This window comes from Drosophila mojavensis, unplaced genomic scaffold (genome assembly GCF_018153725.1).
Source record: "Drosophila mojavensis isolate 15081-1352.22 unplaced genomic scaffold, ASM1815372v1 contig_74, whole genome shotgun sequence".
NCBI lineage: Eukaryota > Metazoa > Arthropoda > Insecta > Diptera > Drosophilidae > Drosophila > Drosophila mojavensis.
In genome coordinates, this window is record NW_025318899.1 from 7050422 (window position 1) to 7072977 (window position 22556).

Here is a 22556-nt window from a genome sequence, read left to right on the forward strand (position 1 = left end):
CTTAAGTAATCGCATCAGAGACGCTTACAAATAAATAAACATACATTATTGGGTGGGTGGGGCAGGCGGTGGCTTTATTGAGATTTAATGACTGCGTGCGCTACGTGCGATCGCTTGGCAACAGCTTTGTGGTACTTGCATCTGGTGTAAAGGTCTTCAAATGCAAAAGATTTGGCAATCACATCAAAAGATCGCTGGCATAGTTGAAGCTATTCAACCGCAACGTGGTCGCAACAGATACAGATACACACATACATAAACACAAACACACACATATACATATACAGGCAGCGAAACGTTTTCGATATCGAGTTTGCTGTGATTTAACAATTTGGGTCAAACTCTATGAACAATAGTCTTTTGCACTTGTCGGATTAAATTCAATAAATTGTGACTGAGGCGGAGCCCTAAACGCATTGAACTCAAGCAATTGACCTGACAAATGGCTTAAGTAGATAATCTAACGACAATTGCAGTCAACGAGCCATTTAAATGCTGGCTAACAGTTGGGTACAGTTGCTAAGTGGTTGTCAGATGTTAGTTAACAGCTGTTATAGTGTGTAATCAAATTGAAGCTTAATATCAAATGTTAACTAACAGCTAAGTACAGCTGCTAACAGTTAGCCGAATATGGGTTAACAGAAGAAAGAGTGCAAATGTCAGATATCAATGTTAGAAGTTAACAGCATACCAAATGTTAATTAGCTGCAGTCTGACCCCATATATAAGCTATCCGAAAGCTATCAATTACAGTTAAAGTAGATTATTAACATGGCTTTTTATGACGCTGAATTAAAAATGTTAAATAACAGCGCAGCAAAAGTTAGCAGAGTTGCATTAACAGCTTTGGCTGGTGCTAACCCACTTGGAGGATCGCACGTAATGTTTGTGAATGCAAATGAAGCAAACGTAAACTGGAGCAGCAATTTTCACTAAAGCAACAATGACACACAGGTCGAGGCGAGCTCTAAAAATCAGCTGAGCAGATGAGGGGAAGAGCGCGCAGGCGGTACGTACAGAGAGACAATACTGTCCATGATATAATGGCAACGGAAGTGCCAACTATGCAAGCCAACAGCTGTAGTAAATCAAAAAAGAGGCTACCAACAAAGCGCGGCACCAACGACCGTTAGAGAGCCGGAGAGACAACCGAATGCCGCTCTAGCTCCGAGTCGTCTGGCTGTGGCTCTGGTTGTGGCGCAGCTAGCTGAGATCGTGAGAGGTATTCGATATAAAAGTGCAATTGGAGTTTGCAGTGAACGCAGATAGTTTTGTGACTTGGAGTGGGACGTGCGCGTTTTGTATCGATCGGCAATAAAGTGTAAAGTGTAGTTCAGCAGCAGCAACGGCAAGAGCAGAGAAACAAACTCGTATTATAATGCAGCTATTGCTCGTGGTGGCCACGGTCGCGATTTGCGGAGTCGCCCAAGCGCAACAGGGCGTCGATCCCGCCTATTTGCGTCAGTATTATCAACAGCTGCAGCAGCAGCAGCAACAGCAGCGGCCCTCCGATGGCACGCCCATTTACGAGCAGAACTCCGAGCAGACGCAGCAATATGTGAGCTCTGGGCAGCAGATCAGGCTGAAGGATACGGTCGCCGAGCAGATACGCGCGCAGCAGCAGCAGCAGCCGCAGGGATACGTGGCGCCAGCGGTCAGAGACTATTTGCAGCCACAGGTGGGCAGAGTCTAGAGGTAATGAAAAGCTGTGTCGACTCACCTATTGGCTTCTTCCTCTTCTCCTTTGCAGTATCAGTCACAGCCGCAGCAGAGCGTCTATCGCCAGCCACAGGCAGCGCCTGCTCCAGCCCCGCGTCGCCCCAGCTATCAGGCGGTCTCCGCTCCGCTGCTCGGCAAAGGACAACTCAAGCTGCAATCGCACCAGCAGCAGCAACAGCAGCAGGCGGAGGAGGAGGAGTACGATGATGTAAGTTGACCATAACGGGTTCGAACTCCGCTTTCGCGCACTTTCGTTTTCGCAACCAACTAAACAATGTTGCCAACCAGGCAGACAGGCAGTCAGCCAGACAGACAGACAGCCATCCAGCCAGTCAGTGCATAATTACAATTGAAGCATGAGAGAGTTTTAGCCATAGAGTTCATTAACCATCAAATACAATGCAGCACTAACTGCAGCCACTTGGCCATAGCCGTGACCAAAACTCAACTCCTGGCTAACATTTATTTATGGCCCACTCATGCGGAAGCTGCGGATGCTCGTTAGCCAAATGTGTCCCATGTAAAAATTCGCATTAATCCCCAGCCTAAGCCAAACTACTTTGCATATATGAGCTATGATGCAAAGTGGGACGCGTAGTCGCGAAAATAGTTGTATGGCTTCTTCTGGGTGAAAGCTGTGAAATCAGTTGTGCAAGGGAAGGCATATAGAATGTGTTGACAGTTATGTGAGCTTATTTACATGTAAAGCAGCTCAGCTATCGACTGAAAAGCAGCTCGAGATGCGCTGCTTCCTAGAATGAGTATTTCATATTCATATTAGCCCATCCCGCCTATTCTAATAGTCTAAAATGTTTAAGTAGTCGAGAATATAGGCAATAGACTACCTAGCATATATTCAACAATTAAAATCAGGTTACCAAATGTCATTGTATCTGACTACATTGCTATGCAAGACTTGATTCTTATCTTTGGACAGTTTCGTGCATCACACGCAAATAAGTCCAAAGATAAGAATTGGGTATCCTAAGTAACCCAAAAGAGTGAACAAATTTTGTTCCGCTCTCAGCTGGCAAGTGCTGCCCAATGCATTAATTTCTAGTTTGTCAAATCTCCAAAAATGGTGTCACACACACACACACACACACACACACTCGCACACATGCATAGAGAGCAAAAAATTGTCAAGCTGCATGTCATGCGGCACATGCGCCGCAGTTACAATCACTTTCAAATGCGACCCATTTAGCAAAGCTAGCCACAAGACCCAAAAGACACCCGAAACACGATCAGTTCCGAGTGGACAGTGCACGCATTAGAACCGGCTTCAAGAAACTAGCTCTTTTGGCCAATTGCCTTTCCAATTTTGCAGCAATGCAGCATTTGCAATCAATTTTCGGCTGGCTCGTTTTTTTCTTTTTGGGCCACGTCAGGCTAAGAACAATTGCTGTTGGCGAACACGCCTCTTGGGCACGTTTTGGCTTTGGTTTACCTTAACCCAGTTAGAGCTTAGCCTTACTCTTTGGTCGCTTCCTCGTCAACTGTGAAGGGGGCAATGCAACCTTGTGCATGAATTATGCGCAAGATATCAATAAATGTGTAATTTTATGTATATCTAGGGGCAGGCCTCGTTGGGCATTACGTGCAAAAAGATTTCTGGGGATTTGAGTGGCTGGTTGCATAAGACAACATGCGATCGCTGCATGCCCCAGCGATCGGTTGCAGTTGTTCGTGTCATTAAAAATATGCAAGTCGGCTTCAAATTACTTTCACTTGTGCGTGTTGAGCAACTCGATCTGGGCTTGAATATTCCAGTCGGGGATAAACACACACACGCACACACACACGCAGAGATACACGCCCATACGCCCACATGCATGCGCAGTCACCGTGTGTGTTGTAATTGAAGTAAAACTGGGTCACATTGCGCTACGCATTTGAAATGCTCAACTTGATATGCAAATACAACTCTCTCTCTCTCCCTCTCTCTCTCTCTCTCTCTGTCTCTTCATAGCAAAACTCCTCGTATCAATTTGGCTTCGATGTGAAAGACGATGAGTTCACCAACTATCAGAATCGCAAAGAAGTTCGCGACGGTTCGGTGATCAAGGGCAGCTACTCTGTGGTCGATTCGGATGGCTTCATACGCACCGTCAAGTACACAGCGGACCCCAAGGAGGGCTTCAAGGCGGAGGTCATTCGCGAACCCACCGACATTGTCGTCAAGATACCAACACCCCCACCAGCAACGCAGCTGCTACGCGCCGGCGGCCACAAGGCCCAGCAGGATTATGGCCAGGCCAAGCAGCAGTACCAGCCACAGCAGCAGCAGCAGCCGCAGTACCATCAATACCAATAAGGATGCTGTACGCGGTGTATCCTCTCTTGAAAGTTCCGCAAGTCCATGTAGTTTATAGAGGCGTTCATAATATTATACATCAATGCATCTGAACACACGACTCTCGACCTTAGTTTGTAGTGCATTTGCCCATGTTTGCGTATGGCTCAAGCAATCGAAATTCCTTGCTGTACTCGATATATATTTTATTGATTTTCTGATTTAGATTATTTAATTAAACATTTTTATAAAAAAAAACATTTAAATAAAATTTAAGAATATTGTGTTTGATTTTTATGGAAAAGGGTAAGTCAGAAAATAGTAAACTTAAATTGAAGTCTATTTTCTTTATTGATAGATTTTTGCTTCAGATAGGCTCTTCTATTTTCTTATAAAAATTGAAAAATTAAAATCTAGAACTTTGTCAACGACTTTGTTTTTATATATGAAATATTTATTTTAAATATGAATATTTCACGTCGTATAAGACATTAAATTTATATTTTAAGTTTATAAAAATTATTTAAATTCAAAGTATATTCTTCAACTACTCTGTCGAACGTTGCCTGGCCAATCTCCGTTTCGTACTGATATCCATTTACTTTCGTACTGCTCTCATAGCCCAGTATTCCTGCCTCTTTCTGGCCATTTTCGACGGTCTAATAATTGTAGAGCCACATGGTTGGTGTGTAAACAGAATTTAATTGCGCATAAATCAATGTGCTAACCCTTAAGGCATTGGGCACAGACAAGATCCAAGTGTAGCGACCATATGACAACCCGTTCGTCCAGTTGTTGGGTGCTGACAAAGGCCAGCGTAAATGTGGAAGAAGTTCTCACAGCGAGCGTGCGTGGTCACCGAAGATGCTCGCCAGACAAAGCTCGGGCCGGTCAAACCGGTTGGTCTATGGACTCTGGGAACTCGCTCTCTCTCTGTGTGCAACTCGCGCCACATCAATCGAGCAGTTGCTCTGGCAATAGTGTCCTTTCGCAATGTCCTTGCATAAATTAGAAGCAGCAAGAAAACAGTGTGAGAACCAGGCGAAAGCCAAGGGTTATCACTGTAGATCAAGGCGCTGCTGCTGACGATGATGACCTTATCGGCCAGAAGAACCGAACTGTAACCGGTTCTGGACAGTCGCTGACTGACAGACCCGCATGGCTACGTCGGCAAATGGGCTGCTTGCCCTACCTACCTGTATGCCCGACTAGAGAATTGATCTTAAGCTGATCCCTGGCTGCATATCGCCGGAACCGTGTAAGTTGGTCAGCTGTTGCAACTATCGGCTATATGCCAGACCTACAATAAATAATAATAACTGGACATTGCCGGCCTGAGGCATTTGTGTCACTTGAACGGCGCCTCAAGCCGCTGTAAATGTAAATGAGCTGCAACCCTTGAGGTCACCGACTTACAAGACGCTCAACCCGCCTGCAGCACGCTCAACCCTCTCCTGACGGAGCTCGGCCCATTTGCATATGACCCGCATTCGTCGACTGATGGACTGTCTGACGACTGTCTGATCTATTCTGTGCTGTCCTGTTCTGTTGTAACTAAGTAACTGCAGGACATTTCGGGTCATTGCCTAAAACCAGTTCCTGATCGAAAGGATAGTTGCTTAAGTTGACCTTTTTCCATGGGCCAGTGCTGGCGACAACAGCGGAAAGTCGTGTAACCGGACAGTCCACTTTTTCTCGCCTGGCTGTGTGTGTGTGGCCCGTGAGAAAATACTGCAAAGGCTTCCCCGGCGCTGACCTATGATAAGAATATATTGAGGCTGCTTTCTTATGCAAATCTTTTGCAGGACCTTTCGAATTTCACGCCAAATCATTGCCCTTAAATAAATAATACGCCAAAATTATGAAAAGTCACGATTTACTGAGCAGTTGTCAAGGCAGAGATAAAAATAATGAGAGAATGAGAGAGGAAGAGAGAGAGAGAGAAAAGTAAGGAGTTAAGGCATTTGAAGTACAGCTCAGAGTTTGCCCTGCGCCATGTCCCAGCGATGCTCGCCATGAGCACCGCGACGATCCGTCCATATGACCTGGAAGCATGTATTTTAAAAGCTGTCTAGGATTCCGCTGGATATTTTATTTACCTCGCCCTTGTAACGATTTGTGCCACGCTGAGACTCGAAACGTCGCTCGCGCGCCTTCGGATGATCCAGCACATGTCCATAACTGCGCGCATTGGGTCCATCGAATCTCATGAAGATATCACTAAAGAGATGAAGAGATGGGATAAGATAGCAGAGTTATAGTAGATAAGTATATGGAATATTATAGAGTGAGAAATAAGTGAAGAAGAGAGCACAAGTAAATTTAGACGAATTTTTAATATTATTAGGTTTCTGCATGAAATGGGACTAAAAATGGGGGTAAAAAATTGAGTAGGACTTCTCATTTAGCAGGAGTCTCCTGCATGATTGTCACTTATTAGAAGAGGCTTCCACGAGTTGGATTGTGAATTTGTGGAGAGTGCTAGATTAAGGAGAGAGCATCTCACTTACTGAAAATATTTGGTTTCCTTTGTGGGTCGTTCAGTGTCCATTCTGGACTCCGCTGCCACTGCATCCGCATCCTGCCTGGACGCAAAGCGACGGGAGCGTTGAGCGCCCTGTTGCTGCTGTAGATGTTGCTGCTGATGTTGTTGCTGTTGCAGCGCGTTCGCCGCTCGAGAGGGCACCACATGCAGCACATCGCTGGTGAACAGAACCGGCGGCACATTGTACAACTGCTCCTCCAGACGTTGCTGCGGCTGTGGCTGCGCCTGTGGCTGTCGTTGCGGTGCAGGCGCCACAGCCACGCGCTGCTGCACGGGCATATAGTTGCCCTCGTAGCGATATTTGGCCAGCTCGGCAGGCGGTGCCGCAGAACGTTGCAAGTACTGCACACTCGGCTGTGGATACAGGGCTGGCAGTGCAGCTGCTGGCTGTGGTGCAGGCAGCTGCTGTTGCTGGTACTCCAAGGCCAGGGGCTGATAGCTGGGCCGATAGTTGAGCAACTGGAAGTTGGGCGTCTGCTGCTGGTAGTGTGCGGCAGGTGGCGCCACATAGCCGCCCACAAAGGGCGCTGCCACATACTCCACGCGGCGCAGACGAGGCGGCGCATCGTAGTAATGCAGCTGCCTGTGCGGAAAATAATGTTGCGGCTGAGCCGAAGGCAGCAGCAGCAGCAGTTGCAGCAGGGCTAGCAAAGCAGTGGGCAAATTCGTGTTGGTTAGCAGCTCCATCTCGTGGCACGTTCGTCAAATTTGTGGCTGGATTTTGACAACAACATTGGCATTTATAGCTGGGGCAGGTGGCACGACTTTGGGCATTGGGGCTTGGCTACGGTCAGGCCCAATGCCGGAAGTTGAGTCGATGCTGCTGCTGCTACTGCCGCTGCCCAGGAGTCAGCGGTGTGTGAAATCGATTCAACGCTGCCCCAGTCCCTCGATATCGAAATTGTGCAATACTCGAACGATCGGCAAACGTTACGTCGCATTATATAAGGTGAGCCCAGGCACAGACAAAGAGAGAGAGAGTGCGCGCGAGATCAGACCCAAAGCTCTGGCAAATAGAGCAGCTGCCCATTAGCCATTATCAAGGTCAGAGCAACGGCTGCCTAGGCAAGTTCAAAGCTTAACTATTTAGCATATCAAAAGTTTTTCGCACTTCCTTTGTAACCGTTTATAACGGCCATGTCCAGGCGAAGCCTTGCTGATTGGCTGTTCAACCGCCTGTTGCCCTGGCCTTAAGGGTTGCTTGTGCTTTGGCTGACCTATGGCACAGAGAGCTCATTGCAACCCCCTTGTGAGCAACCCCTGAAGCCTTCCTCGTGGCGCGCCGAAGGACAGCAGCTCATTCGACTTCTGAAGTTGAAAGCCTCAGCAACAGCACATCGAGAACTCTTTAGAGCCTCCTTGAACTCCGTCTGAAGCCAAAACGAAAGACTCTCTGAATTGACAAACTGAAAGAGCCGTAAGTGTTGTAGATAGCCATAAGACAATTAACATTTAATTAAAATATATAAGGACACGAGGTCGTTTCAACATTTCAACATTAAAAACTCCAGATCTACCAAGGTTTGTAGAGAATAGAGGAGAGCGCGCTACACGATACGATTATAATACAAATATTGTGGCCTCTATGAGACTGCTGCAACAAGTTTTCAGTGCTTTCGATCGGTTATATCATTATACATATATATATCTATATATGGTTTATCGGAACTAATCGGCCATGTTGACATTGTTCATGCGCATCTTGGCAAAGTCCTCGAATACAATATTGTCGTCGTCGTCCTGGTAATAGCCCTTGACATTGCGATGCTGCTCAATGGACTTCATTTTCTTCATGGCATTCGAGCGCTTCTTCTCAATGGTGCCTGGCGAGAGAAACCCAAAAGAGTGAGCATGAAAAGTGAGTGCGGATTGGGCTTTTGACCTACCAGGTGCCGGCTGAAGCAGCTTGAAGGGCACATCCGTTTGCATCTCTCCTCCGAGCGTGCCACAGTTCAGCTTGATGCGCACCGAGTATGAGATGACAATACCGCAAGCATCGCCCGTGGACTTGCCCTCCTGGACCATGGTGGAGGAAGCCAAGTTGACATCCTCATCCTTCAAATGGCCATCCAGAGCGATACCTGAGGAGTGTATGTTAGTTAAATCGCGTCCAAGCAACGCGTAGTTCACCTCTTGCACACACCATGACGATCCTTGTTGTTGGCCGCCAGTGGGATCAGGTAGAAGGTCTTGGTCAGATTGGCGCCCGGAGTGATGGGGCAGCCCTCCTTGGTCTCCAGCTGTGCCACGTGCTTGCTGAACTGCGCATTCACCATTGTGATCTCGGTGTGCTGCACAATGAAGCACTTGATGCTCTTCACGGATTTCTTCGAGTTGTTGGACACTTGCACCGTGGCCGCCACCTTCTCGCCGTGATAGTAGATCTCGCGGTCCAGTGTCACCTCCAGACTGATTTTGCCATTGGAGAAGGTGAAGCCCTTGCTGACCAGCGAGCTGGGCAAGCGCTGGCCACGATTCAGCGGCGCGTACTGCAGCTTCTTGATCACCAGGCTGACCATGCTGCGCTTGTGCTGGCGATCGTCCTCGGAGTCACCGACGAAGGCGCGAATGGTGTACTCCACGCCCAGTGGCTTGCCCAGGTCATCGCCCTCCTGCTGCAGCGTCACAGAGCTGGGCGAGTTGGGTGGGAAGTGGAAGGTGAACGGATGAGCATTGCTGCCCAATTTGCGCACCAGTTTCTCCTGCATGGGCGTCATTTCCATGTTTGGATTCGTCATGGGCACAATTTGCTCCCGCGACAGGATCAGCTCCTTGGAGAACTTGACGCCCATGACCTCGTCCTCTTCGCGGCCATAGCGATAGGTGGTGGCCAATTGGCCAAATACTTTGCGATTCTTCAGATAGTCTGGCTCCACAACGATAACGCCATCGACGGGATCACAGTAATCCAAGTGATCGATGAAGTCACGACGGCCCAAATAGAAGGTCACTTTGCCGTTGGGCGTGGCCTTCTTAAATACCTTCACGGATACAACCATCTTGTACTAATTCTATTAAGATGTCCACTAAAATAATAATAATATTCCTTTTCTTGCGCCCGGAGCTGGAGACGTTCTGCAATTCGCCGCTGGTCGAGGAAAATGCAAAACTGAGCTACGGCCGTACCTGCTTATATACCTTTCCACTGGCCCTGCCCGTGGGGTTTCACTGCGTTCACTAAATGGATTTGCCCGTTATGCATTCGACTTGTATAAACAAAACAACAAGAACAACAACAACTACGGCAACGTTCTTTTGCGCAGTTTTCCACGCCATTCCGTTTGACCAGCCAAATTGGCTAATGTCAAGTAGCGTTCGCGTTCGCGACCTCGTGCGAGGTCAGCCAAATGTTTGCTCGTCGTAAGTTCGGCAGGAGGATTAGCATTTGATTAGCTATTAGCACAGAGCGAAAGCTCAAACTCGTGCGTAAAAACCTTTTGCGTGAAATTCACGCAAGTCTTTGTGGAGAGGTCTCTTCTCTATTTATTTTTGCATTGGGAAACCCTAGAAGGTAGTGGAGCACTCAGGCAGTGTGTTAGAGTAAATCAAATATCAATATATTAATTTTTATCTATTTAAAGTCGAAATGTTAGATTGTGAATATTCTATGTATGTGCAGTTGTTGGCGTAAAAACAAACTAAACAGACACGATTACGAGCGGGAACTCTAGAATGTGATAGATCATTGTAGGAACTACTCATACAGCTCTACAGCAAACTTAGTCTTAATTTATGTCAGCATTAATATTTAAAACTTTAAAAATAAAATAAAAATCACAATAAAATATAATATGCGTATATAATAGCTCAATATATATCCATATATCGGTCTCTATTACAATGTACTTTAATCTTAATCCATATATCTATCTATCTATCTCTTTCAGCCTAGCAATGCAAACACAGAGCCACACCACAACCGATCGTCATGGCTATAGCTTGCGCTTCTCGCCTTTTGAGGCAAATCACATGCTGCTCGCTACTAGGTAAGCTCCAGAGACAACCCTCATTTTTACCCCTATCTAATCTATCCTCTTCCACAGCCAATTGTACGGTCTTGCTGGTGGCGGTTCGCTCTTTTTACTTGCCAAAAACTCCACAAAAGACGCTCAGTTGAGCATCAATGAACAGAATATTACAGAATTGTGTCGGCTGGAGTGGTCGGATGGGTTGTTCGATGTCGCCTGGTGTCCATATGCCGCTGATATAGCAGCCACTGCCTCCGGCGATGGCTCGCTACAGATTTGGTCGGGTTTGGATGTCGAATCGGTGGTGACAGAGCAAACACCCAAAGAGCCGTTGATCTGCCTGCAGGAGCACAAGAATGAGATCTACAGTCTGGATTGGGGCGAGAAATGGAATTATCACACACTCCTCTCGGCCAGTTGGGATTGCACGCTCAAGCTGTGGGACTGCAACAGGCAGAACTCCATCACGACGTTTGTGGGACACAATGATTTGATATATTGCGCAAAGTATTCGCCGCTCATTGCGAATCTCTTTGCCAGCGTAAGTACAGATGGGCATTTAAACTTATGGAATTCTCTTGATTTTGCAGGTAAACCCCTGATGAGCATCGAGGCGCATGCCAGCGAGGCCCTCTCCTGTGACTGGAGTCACTTCGATCGCAATGTGCTGCTGACGGGAGGATCGGATGGTCTGATACGTGGCTGGGACCTGCGCAAGATGCGCACACACATCTTCGAGCTGTACTCTGGAGAATTTGCGGTCAGACGTTTGGCCTGCTCCCCGCACTCGGCAACGGTGCTTGCTTCAGCCAATTACGACTTTACAACACGGTAAGTTGGGGAAAGAGCTATGGGTGCAAAGGGAAAGCAAAGGATTCGCCTAAGACAGTCTGAAGACCGAGTTAGAGTAGGGAGTAGTAGGATGTGAAATGAGATGGGATATGAATTCTATTCTATCCATCCACTTATTAGAGTTTTTAGATCACTTGTGTATATTCCCCTCTTCCACAGCATTTGGGACCTAGCAACCGGTGTATCCGCACAGGAAGTTAATGCTCAGCACACAGAGTTTGTCTGCGGCTTGGACTGGAATCCACAGCGGGCTCATGAGCTGGCCGACTGTGGTTGGGATTCGGTGGTGAACGTTTATACACCCAAGTGCCTTACTTAGAGAGCTGACACAGCCGCTTCAGATGCCGTTATGATGCTGGCCTTACACCCAACTGGAAACTAGAACTGGAACTGGAACTGGAAACTGGAACAGGAACCGGTAACTCCAAAAACTGAACGAATGTGATAAATAGCCAAACTTAATGGTGGACAGGACACCTGGACCTGGATAGCTGAGCTATACAAAAAATGAAAGACAAAAACCTCTAAGGAAACGGAAATGAACTGTAAATAGTTGTGATATACCTATATGAAAGATATATGAAGAGGAGAGCAAACACGAAAAAAGAAAACGAATATCCAAAAATTAGCAGGTGCTTGAAATGTCAATAAATGCTTACAGATTATATATACATATGTACATACATATATGATATATGTATATTTGTTTAACTAGCTGCAGGCTATAATCTGATTGTGTTTCTCTCTGCTTTTTGGCTTGGGACTTTAACCAGAACTTAACGGCATTCGCTTAGCTGGCAAACAGCAGACGTTGCTGCCACTTCAGCCATGGCAAGCCAAACAAACATGCAATAAAGCGCTAATTTGCTGCAACGTTTTATTGCCCGGCTGTCGGACGTCTTCGAGCCAGGAACAACTGACATTCCCAGAATTGACACAGTCAACGAGCTGCTGTGGCAAAAGGTGTGTCCACATCGCACCGTCGCACGTCGACAGCTCTGCTGATGGTGTGAAAAGGAGCCCGCAGCCAGAGCCACTGTCAGAGTCAGTGCCCATCTCCATTGCCACTGCCCGTGTCCAAAGTGTCTGCCTTTGTTAGCTGAGGATCACATTGCTCATCCTGTCATTAGGCTTGAAACTTGTGAGCTTTGGCTGCCACCTCGGGCAAATATTTGTTTTGATGCCAATTTGCGCTGATTCCTTTGGACAGCCAGCCCATCAGTCAGAGCCGGGCAACAGCTGCAGCCACTGTAATTATATAAATGTATATCGAGTCAAGTGAAAATAAATCAGATATTAATGCCTTGTTTGTGTTAATAAAAATCGCACCGCGAAACTCATATAATTTGATACTGAGAAAACGAGGCGATTTTAAGCAGCAATATGTTTGTGCTGTTTGTTCTGTTAAAAAGCATCGTTTGGTAAATTTCTCAAAAATATACGTGTGATCTTCACAATTTTCTTTACAAAAGCAATTTAAGTTAATTTTTCAACCAAGTAAACGTTAATTGTTGAAATAACATAGCACGCAGCTGGTAGACGACAGCAACATACTCTGACGGAGTTGCCAGACTGGTTTTTACTCAAGTAAGAAATCGCGCGAGTTGCATAGCAGTCAGCTTGTGTTGCTTAGCAATTAGTGCTGTAGAGGCCAAAAATGAATTTCGCGCTACTTTTTAAATTTATATAGAGCCACAATTCTCTGTAGCTATATATTTTAATTTGTTTTATTCATAAAAAAGATGTGGTATACCTATTATGTAAAAGCTTAAATTTTAGTAACATATCAAATCATAGTTTTTTACCCAGCGCTTGACTTAATACTGCCATCATTTTGAGTTATGAACAAGTTACTTAAAATTACCCGCAGCAATTTTGCACTAATTCCGTGCAACGAACTATAAATTAACACCGAACAATGTTGCAACGTGCTGTGGCATCTTACATAGTTGCAGCCTAGACATAACCTTGACTTCTTTTCGCTGCCCGTGGCGCATCGCTGCTGCTGTTGTTTGTGTCCATGGGCAGACAGCTCTTGTTATAAATAACAGACGAATGCCAAATTTTTCAACACCCAGCACGCGAGTGACAGCCACACTCTAGCTCTGTCTATCTCTCTGTCTCTCTCTATCTGGGTCTGTCTGCTTTAGCAGCAGGTTCTGTGGCTGCACGCGCCTTGCCGCGCCTTGCAGCTTCTGCTCCAAGTGCAGCCGCAGCCGCAGCTTTAGCGTCAGCCTCGGCTTCAGCTTCAGCATCAGCATCAGCTTTAACAATTTAAATTGCCTCCACGAGCATTTTGATGGCGATCACGCGCCCCTTTGAAATCTTGGTACTCAATCTGCCTTTGCGGCTGCCATCGTGCGGGGCCATAAAGGATCACAGCTTTGGCCAGTTTTTACGACTGCCTGCCTTTGGTATTAATTTTGTTTTAACGTTTTGTTGCAGTTGCTGTTGTTGTTCTTGGTTTTTGTGTGTGCCTTGCTGTTGTTGTTGTTGCCCTTTTTTTTTGCCTTGGCCTGGCTTCACTTTAATCGTCACTTTTGTGCCGACAAGCGACGCGCTAAGATCGTGAGTGTGTGTGAATCATGCCCATTGGACGCTCTGGTGGTCAGCTCAACACGTGTTGCTGCTCAGAGGAGTTGCTGCTGCCGTTGCACACCCCCCAACGAGCTGCACAGCTGGCGGCTGTCTGAGGCATCACAGAGGACATACCGCAACTGAGGACGCCTAACTAGGATGCCAACGAAATGATCGTTTGGTCACACACAGATTTCACAGAGTGGGCGTGCATTGCTGGCAATCTTGATAAGCAGGCATTTCGTTTGAAAACAGAAAAGAGAGAAAAAAGAAGTAGAAGAAAGAAAGAAAAAAAAACAAACGCCGGAAATAATTGTCAAGGGGCTGGCACGGCTCGTCGAGAGCTACCTGTTTGGCATTTGAACTAATGAAGCGAGAATCTCTATTTATTATTATCCTGGCAATTAAAATGCGTTCGTGTGGAGCTGTCGGATGTAGCTACCGTTAGAGACAGACAGCAAAAGCAAGAGCAAAAGCGAGAGCGAGAGCGAGAGCATAGTGTGAATTTAATCACCTGCCTTTTGCATAAATGCATGAGACAATACAGGAAACTGTCAAAAGGTGTTGAATGCTTTAGTCGATTATCATGAATGTGGCAAAGCAGAGACAGCAGAAGATAGAGACAGAGAGAGATAGATTTTTAGTCGATTTACCTACATACATACATATATACATAAGCGTGATCCTCTAGCCCTAAATTCTCGTCCGTCCATTGTCCTCAGCTCTGCTCTCGCTTATGATATAATTTTGCGTAAGGTCAACGACGAGCTACTTGGTAAGCCATACATCGAAAATCCCCGTAGACCAGGCCAAACGCAATGTTATGCAATAGCTGCCAGGATCATAAAAATCTGAACGCAGGCAGTCAGGCAGCCAGGCAGACAGACAGAGAAACCTCTCACAGAGTAATCTAGGGCCCTAGATCTAGAGTGGCCATAAAATGGCCACTGCACCAGTTTTTCAGGGTCAAACCAAATTGCCTAAAGCGCAAAAAAATAAAACTTTTTATATGTATGTATTTATTTATTTGTTTTTCAGCTGGACAGGGCCAAACAGACTTTTAACAACAAATTAATCTTTGATTTATATTTAAAATTAGAAGAAAAAAAACAAGTTGTTTTCCAAAACATTTTTATTTACATGGGATGAGTAATTCGGCTATATTATTATGAACAGCATTCTGAGTCTTTGAACTGCTGATTGATATTGCGAGGGCGGCTCTCAAAATGTCGAAAATAGATTGAATATTTACAATGTTTTTCACATTTTTGGTTCGCAGCTATTTGCAGCTATTATATATTATTTAAGTAAATTTTTGCATTTCAGCTGAGAGAGAGAGGTATTTTTATTCTATCTTCTATAATATAAATTTGCTATATTTACGATATTTATATTGAGCAAAACCTCTTAGTATTGTCCATATTTAGCTGCTATATAGATGCATGCCACGCAGTGTATTAAATATACCAGGATTTAGCTATTACATATTCATATATAACGAGGTAATATAGACTATATGTAGGGTATTTACGATATTCAGTGTGGACTATATGTAGAGTATTTACGGTATTCAGCGTGGACTATATGTAGAGTATTTACGGTATTCAGCTGGGACATACCTTTGTTACATTTACGATATTAACCTTCTGCATGCCTTAACAACATTTACGATATAGCTCTTTTACTTACTCTTTTCGTTTGTCTGCTTCAGCAAGTCATATGTTCGATCTCTCTATCTTTGCCTAGCTCATCCTTATCTCTTCAATGACTACGATATTCAGCTTTACAGTATCTAAAGTCAACCTTGACATTCCAGGCTCTACCAAAATCTTCGATATATTCAATACCTCTCAATCTCTAATTTCTCATTTACTTCAAACTCATTTTCAATTCGATTTTGTAATTCGATTTTCTCTTGTTATTATCTTGTCTTTTATTCCGCAATTAAATGGAAATTGTAATTAATTTTGTTTTCGCCACTTGCTGTGACAAACGCTTGGCATTCAGCTCAATTCCATTTGATTCAATAAAATGTTTGGCTGGTTTCCTTTGGTATGCGCATATTTCGTTGGCATTTATGGCCGTACAAATAATTGAGGGTGAAGGACGCTTTTGGCTTTGGCGTGCTCCAAGTCGTAATAGCTAATGCAACAACAACAGCAACAACAACCAGAACAAGAGCAACATCAACGACAACAACAACCACAACTTGAACAACAACAACAAGGTCGTCTCGCAGGCGTTTATAAATAATTCCATGCGATTTTTGCGTCTAAATAATTTGTTGGAAAAATAAAACTGTCCGTCTTGCTTTCTTTTTTTTTTTTCTTTTTCGTGTTGTTTTTGTTTTTGAACTGATGACCAAAATACTTTAGCGGCTCGTCTCATGGCTAAAAATAGTTGGCAACACTCGCAACGCGCCGCCTCCCCCCAAATGCCGTGCGCGATCTACTCACCTGCTCCAGTCCCCTCCCCATACTCTACATTATATCGACTGACGTGCGCCCGATGACGCGCTTGGGCCCCACTGATTCTAAACAGGCAAACAGCATGCGGGGAGCAAGCTCCAGAACCAGGTGATGACGATCGTGTGCAAGGCAGGGACTGGACGACTGGGCGCGGCAACGGCTGCGCAGGGCGGGCCAGGGCAGGGCAAGGCAGCTAAGATTGGCAATAAACAGAGGCGCAAATAGCCAGTAAATAATAATGAGAACAATTGCGGGGCCCACAAGATCTGGCACCCAGACAATGCCAAAAGGCGTCAGCAGACAAACCAACAACAACAACAGCAGCAACCACAACGGCAAAAGCAAAATTTGTGTTTCAAATATGATCTTTCGTTATGGCTGCCCACATGCATAAATACACACAAATGATGTTCTATAGAACGATGTAGAACGAAAACTGAAGACGCTTTCTTTGCATTCAATTTAATTGAATATGGGTTTTTTATGGAGCTGCCATGTGGATAGGTAGATAGAGAGATAGTATAGATCGAGAGTATAGAGTAGGGAGGTATAGAGAGATTGATAGAGCGATCAATGAAGGATTGAAAATGCAAATAGATGGTATGGATTGATAGATAGTTAAATATTGAATATACATATATAGAGGTATATAGATTTTGATCACTAAATAATATTAATAGAGACATCAATCAAAATTTTGAAATCAATACATAAATTGGTTGATCAACAGGTAGATAATATAGATTAATATATAGATAACAGTGTTGATCGGTAAATATATACATAGATCAGTACATAGATGCTGCGAAAGTCAAATCAGTGGAAAGATAAACAGATAAGGAATATATTGTAAGAAGCCGATGGACATAGAGGTGAGTAGACATATAAATGCAGTTAGGTATACAAATATGTATCTATATAGACATAGATACAGACACACACACCTTTATAAAAAGCAGAGATATTCGTTGTATGGAGAGATAGACAAATACCTAAGTCTAACTAGATATATGATATTATGAATATACTATACTAATATACTATATAATACAGATAATTTAATTTATATTCAAAACAAGTTAAAGGTCGAATGAATATATATATATTATATATGATGAATATATATACGCAGATATATAGATAATTAGATAGCTCTATTGACAGCTAACTACGTCAGGTGTACTCGTTGCTTGGGCAAACATTGTTAACAAACTATAAAGACCCAAATTGCTCTGCAATCAGCCCAAAAGTATTATAAAATACAAATAAAAAGAGACGCGAGCACACAAATATTTTTCACGAAAAACAAATTCTTCTGCGGCACGTCAATGACGTCAATGCGACGGGGGCCGTCAACAAAATTTAATGAAACAAAAATTAATACAAAAAAAAAAAAAAAAAAAAAGAAAATGAAAAAAAAAAATAAGGAAAAACTAAGGAATGAACAAAAACAGCCGCAGCAGAAGCCTGAAAATTCGTACGTCCAAGGCGCCTCACTTAAGTCAGACGTAGGTGTGTGTGTGTGTGTGTGTAGGTGTGCCTTTTTATGAGTGTGTATGTGGTGTATGTGCTTTACACTCTCTCTCCTTCTACTTCTCCCTCTCTCTCTCTCTCTCTCTCTCTCTCTCTCTCTCTCTCTCTCTCCGCATGTTTCTCTGGCGATGACGCGTGAACTTGCCTTTGATTTGTTTCTCGCCTTGCCGTTAGCAATCTGGGCAAAAGTTGGCCAAAAATAACAGAGGCGAGCATTTTGTTATTGTTTTGCTCGTTTTTGGTGGCCAATGTAATTATTATTGTTGCGCCCCCACCCCTTTGAGCCTGAGCTGTGGGTGGCTAGTGGTTAATTGCCTGACTGTGCCCCCCATAAGCAGCAGCTTCTCTGTGTTGCAAGCACGTGCTAGGTGCTGCTGCTGCTGCTTCCGCTGATCCTGCCACAAATGAGGCATCATTAGGCATCATCTTGCACAGCTGAAATGCTCGCAATCAGCATCCAATTTGGCTAATGCCGCCAATTGCCTGTTTGCCACTTGGCCAAAATCTCTCTTTTTTCATTCTTTTTTTTGTTCGGGGCTTATATAGCCATAAAGGCGGCTTAAGCCTAAGTGAGTGACCACCTGTTGCCATTGTCAGCCACACACACACACAGACACACCTTTATATATATATATATATATATACACTATATAAAGAAATCGCATAAACATAAAGGTAATTGCACAGACATGCCAAAAAATTATCCAATACTCGGCGTATCTGTGTCCAATGCCCAATGTTGTAAAAGCCATCGATGCTTGGCATTTATTGTGATCGTCGCTGCAAGGGAAACACAGCATCAGCTCCAGCTCCAGCATCCCAATCGAGCAGTCGAGCAGTCGCACAGTCGAACAGCCAAGGATAGCCACAAAAATTGCAATCACCCACCCAGACGGCCATAGCGTAATCTCAATGAGCTACAATCGCGTTTTTGGTTTCAGCAGATTTTATGATTAAATATTATATATTTAATATTTAATATTAAATAAAGGAGTACATAAAATAAAAAATTATATAGAGCATCAGAGCATGGGATTTAAAACTTTGACCATAAAATACTTAATGATTGAGGAAAGTCACTTTACCATGAACTTCGGTTATTAATATTATTAATATTATAATTAAAATTTAGTTAAAATATTAAAATTTAGTAAATAGGGAATTTTTCTATTAAATTTGTATTTATCTATTTATTTATTTTTTTATTATTTTTTTTTTTGTTTTTAATTAATTAAAAGCACTAAAAATCTATGAAAAATAATTGCTAACTCATTTTCAACCAACTGCGATTCTCGGCATCTAAGCTCAGGTTTCTAGTGCCCCCTAGTTCTGAAGAGACTCATTAATAAATATATATTATATATATTTACATAAATTTGAGTTCTCTGCCTTTTTTAAAAATAAATTAAATTAATAATTAAATTTTCATTAAACATTCTAATTCTTATTATATATTAACCACAACCTCCCTTAATACCCCAACCAGTCTCATATGCTCTGTCCGCTCAGTTGTAGCGTGACAATCCACAAATAAAAGTGATTGTGTAGCCACCAAAAAAAAATCCGAAAAAATACATAAAAATAAAATAAAAGAGAAATATCGTACATATATATATATATTTTTTTAAAATATGTGTGTATATATGTATATATACTTATTTATCCAAAAAGCAGTGCAAGCACATTTAAGAGACTTTTCAGCTGCTGCCGCTGCGCTTATGGGCTGTCTGTTTACATGGGACGCCTCCAACGTAGCAGCCTCCTTCGACTGTCGTCCGTCCATCCAACCATCCATCTGTCCGTGCGTCCGTCTGTCCGTTTGTCTGTGACATATGCGAAATTCATTGTCGCGTGTTGTGTCCAAAGGCAACGACTTGTTGGCCAACCTTGACTGCGCGCTGCCCGCTCCTTTTTATCTGGCAACTCATCTGAGTGTGGCATAGAGAGAGAGAGAGAGAGCGAGGGAAGGTGCGACAGAGACAGAAACAGGTGCTTTCATACAGCGATCGTCCGTTGATCGAGGCAGCCAGCCAAGTGTGCCTTATCGCGGACATTATGAGGCCGACATTATCTGACTTCGCTGATCGCATTTTAAGCGCTGTTCGCATTGAAAAATTGCCAATCGCCAGAGAGAGAAACAAAAGCTTGAGCCTCTTAAACGATCGCTTAACTACTGTTAAGCCGCGCTTCGGGCGCTGCGAGCTGGGATGCGTTAATCCTGTGCGAAGGTTAAACGCCATTTCGTGCATAAGTGCAATTAGTGTAAAGCATTATATATGTACATACATACATACATACATGTATGTACTCTATATGTTATGAATGTATGAATATGTGTTGCGATCTGCTCTGCATGTCAACGTCAGCAGAGGCCACGCGTCGCGTCGCGCCGCATCGCATCGCATCGCATCGTCAGCTTGACGCACGTTTCCGCTCCACGTTCCTACGTTCAAGTTAATGAGTGCGCCTCATGTGCCCATGTGACTGAAAGAATTCATAAAGATCTTCAACCGTCGACGCCTCCGCACGCATTTCATTTGATTCTCATTTTCGATACACGCTCACGAAATGTGAAGCGAGTATATTAGTGGCAGCGAATGTTGGAGTGAACGAGGCTATTTGATATAAATACATGTTATTGTTAAGTATGTGCACTCTCACATTTTGCCTCTCTCGTATCTCGCCTAGTCTGATAATGTTTTTTTTTTTTTGGTGTGGCCATTTCGGAAATTATATTTAACTTTATAGCGCAGGAGAACTGAAATTTGGATTATTTGTTTAGGTGAGTTTTAATAGAGATATAATATAGAGAAACGCCTATTCAAACTGATCAATACATTCTGCAGCTTCTACAGCTAGCTAAAACACTAAAATTCGTAAAGTCCTTTGCTTAGAATATTCTCATCTATTAAAGTTAATTTCTGTACATATGGTCATTGGGTAATTGGCAGTTACTAGCTCAAATTGAATTCAGAAATATAAGAAATCAACGAAAACTTTCCACTTCCACTGTTTTTGATTGAAACTCTCTTGAGTCTTATAGTTCAAAATTCCTAAAAGTCTTCTCAGGAAATCCATTTAAATGATTATCTAGTTTATAAAAGACCTCTAATTCATAATAATAAGAATTTACCTATTTTTATCTAGCCTGAGCGAGCATTATGCAGTCGTTTGCACCCGCTTGCAATATTCCTACTCACTTTTTGGCTTTTTGTATGTATGTGAAATCTGGTAGTAGTGCCGTCGTCTCGTATTCATTGAGCAAATTTCAACCAATTCACATAGCACACACTCACACACACACATTCACTGACTCACACACACATAGAGCGCACTTGGTTAATCAATGGACAAGCAGAAGAAATTAGCGACTACGACTACGCCAATAATTGACGTCAGTGTTGAGGAGCTTCTGGGAAGAAACACATGCATATATACAAGTGTGTGTACACACACACACGCACACGCACACGCATGCATACACACCTACTACAAGCAAACCCATTCGCGTCTAATTTGTTAAACTTTTTTTATTGTATTTGGCGGGCTATAAACGTGACCAAATATGGGAAGCGAACCGCAGCGGAAATGGATTTCGAGTACAAATTTCGCACATTCGGAGAAAACGCTTGTCGGAATGCCTACCAATAAATCTTCCTTTTGGTACGAATGGCGTTTATATAATGAGCCTTAAGCTTAAACTGGTTTCCTCTAGCATTTAGCACACGTAGTCGACAGAGCTCGCAGCTTAGTATATCTCACTATTTTGTCACATTTGATATGGCTAATTAGCCTTATAAGGCATTCCATGAATATGCAATTATGAATTTAGCTATTCAAATCTGAGTTTATGCTTAATACTAAATATGCTTTTGGCTATTTCATTTAGAAGATTATGCTTGATTTATAAAATATACAAAGTATTTTATATATATATGGAAATCATTTAGAAGTTTATGAAATATTTCATATGAATATATATACATATAGAAAATATGCTTTTTTCATAGTAAACCTTATTTTAATTTTTGTATACCTAAACATTTTCATTCAGTTCTATTTTGATGAATGAAATAAGCAATATGGAAAATTATTCTTTATTGCTGAAAAATGGAAATGAAGACTTAGTTTAAAGCAAAATATATTTTGGAAGTCGGGCAAACTAAATACTGAGCGTAAAGTGGAAAATAAATTTCTTCTTTATAGTGGAAGAATAAGATTTAAAGAAAATTCCTAGTTAAAAAAAAAAAATGGTTTCATATTCTCGAATCTCAGCTGAATCTATGTAGTTTTAGTATATACGATACCTATTGATTATTTTTGCAACTTTTAACTATAAAATAGTAAAGGCATTCGATGAGCGATAGATTGCCTAACTTATCTTGTTTAAGTAGCAGCTGAACAAGTATCAGAAATTTTTGTTAATTTGTTTTTTTTTTTTTTTTTCATTTATTAAACAAGTTTTTTGCATAAATTGGTTTTATAATCATGTATTCATACTTTTCAACTAATATTTAGCCAGCTTTAAGACCTCTACTTCTAATTGCTCTAGACTATCATAAACACTGAATTTATACGAGTTTAACCCAATGGATATT

General features: G+C 43.0%; 4 protein-coding genes across 4 annotated transcripts; 2 read left to right on the plus strand and 2 right to left on the minus strand.

Moving 5' to 3' along the window:
* Window positions 1-772: 772 nt before the first annotated feature.
* LOC6581666 (cuticle protein 21) lies at window positions 773-4262 on the plus strand. The gene is made up of 3 exons (XM_032731771.2): window positions 773-1678; window positions 1751-1927; window positions 3692-4262. Exons 1-3 carry the CDS (start codon window positions 1379-1381, stop codon window positions 4034-4036), a joined length of 822 nt encoding a protein of 273 aa, XP_032587662.1. The 5' UTR covers window positions 773-1378; the 3' UTR covers window positions 4037-4262.
* A 1706-nt stretch (window positions 4263-5968) lies between these two features.
* LOC6581667 (developmental and secondary metabolism regulator veA) lies at window positions 5969-7607 on the minus strand. Its single transcript, XM_002007353.4, has 3 exons — window positions 6526-7607; window positions 6115-6235; window positions 5969-6060 (listed from the first exon to the last, which is right to left on the minus strand). The coding sequence occupies exons 1-3, from the start codon at window positions 7245-7247 to the stop codon at window positions 5992-5994; spliced, it is 912 nt and encodes a 303-aa protein (XP_002007389.1). The 5' UTR covers window positions 7248-7607; the 3' UTR covers window positions 5969-5991.
* Window positions 7608-7857: 250 nt separating this feature from the next.
* On the plus strand, window positions 7858-12108 carry LOC6581669 (peroxisomal targeting signal 2 receptor). The gene is made up of 4 exons (XM_032731199.2): window positions 7858-7977; window positions 10448-10546; window positions 10604-11359; window positions 11540-12108. Exons 2-4 carry the CDS (start codon window positions 10455-10457, stop codon window positions 11697-11699), a joined length of 1008 nt encoding a protein of 335 aa, XP_032587090.1. The 5' UTR covers window positions 7858-7977; window positions 10448-10454; the 3' UTR covers window positions 11700-12108.
* LOC6581668 (phosrestin-1) lies at window positions 7983-9661 on the minus strand. Its single transcript, XM_002007354.4, has 3 exons — window positions 8704-9661; window positions 8447-8641; window positions 7983-8383 (listed from the first exon to the last, which is right to left on the minus strand). The coding sequence occupies exons 1-3, from the start codon at window positions 9557-9559 to the stop codon at window positions 8229-8231; spliced, it is 1206 nt and encodes a 401-aa protein (XP_002007390.1). The 5' UTR covers window positions 9560-9661; the 3' UTR covers window positions 7983-8228.
* Window positions 12109-22556: the final 10448 nt, after the last annotated feature.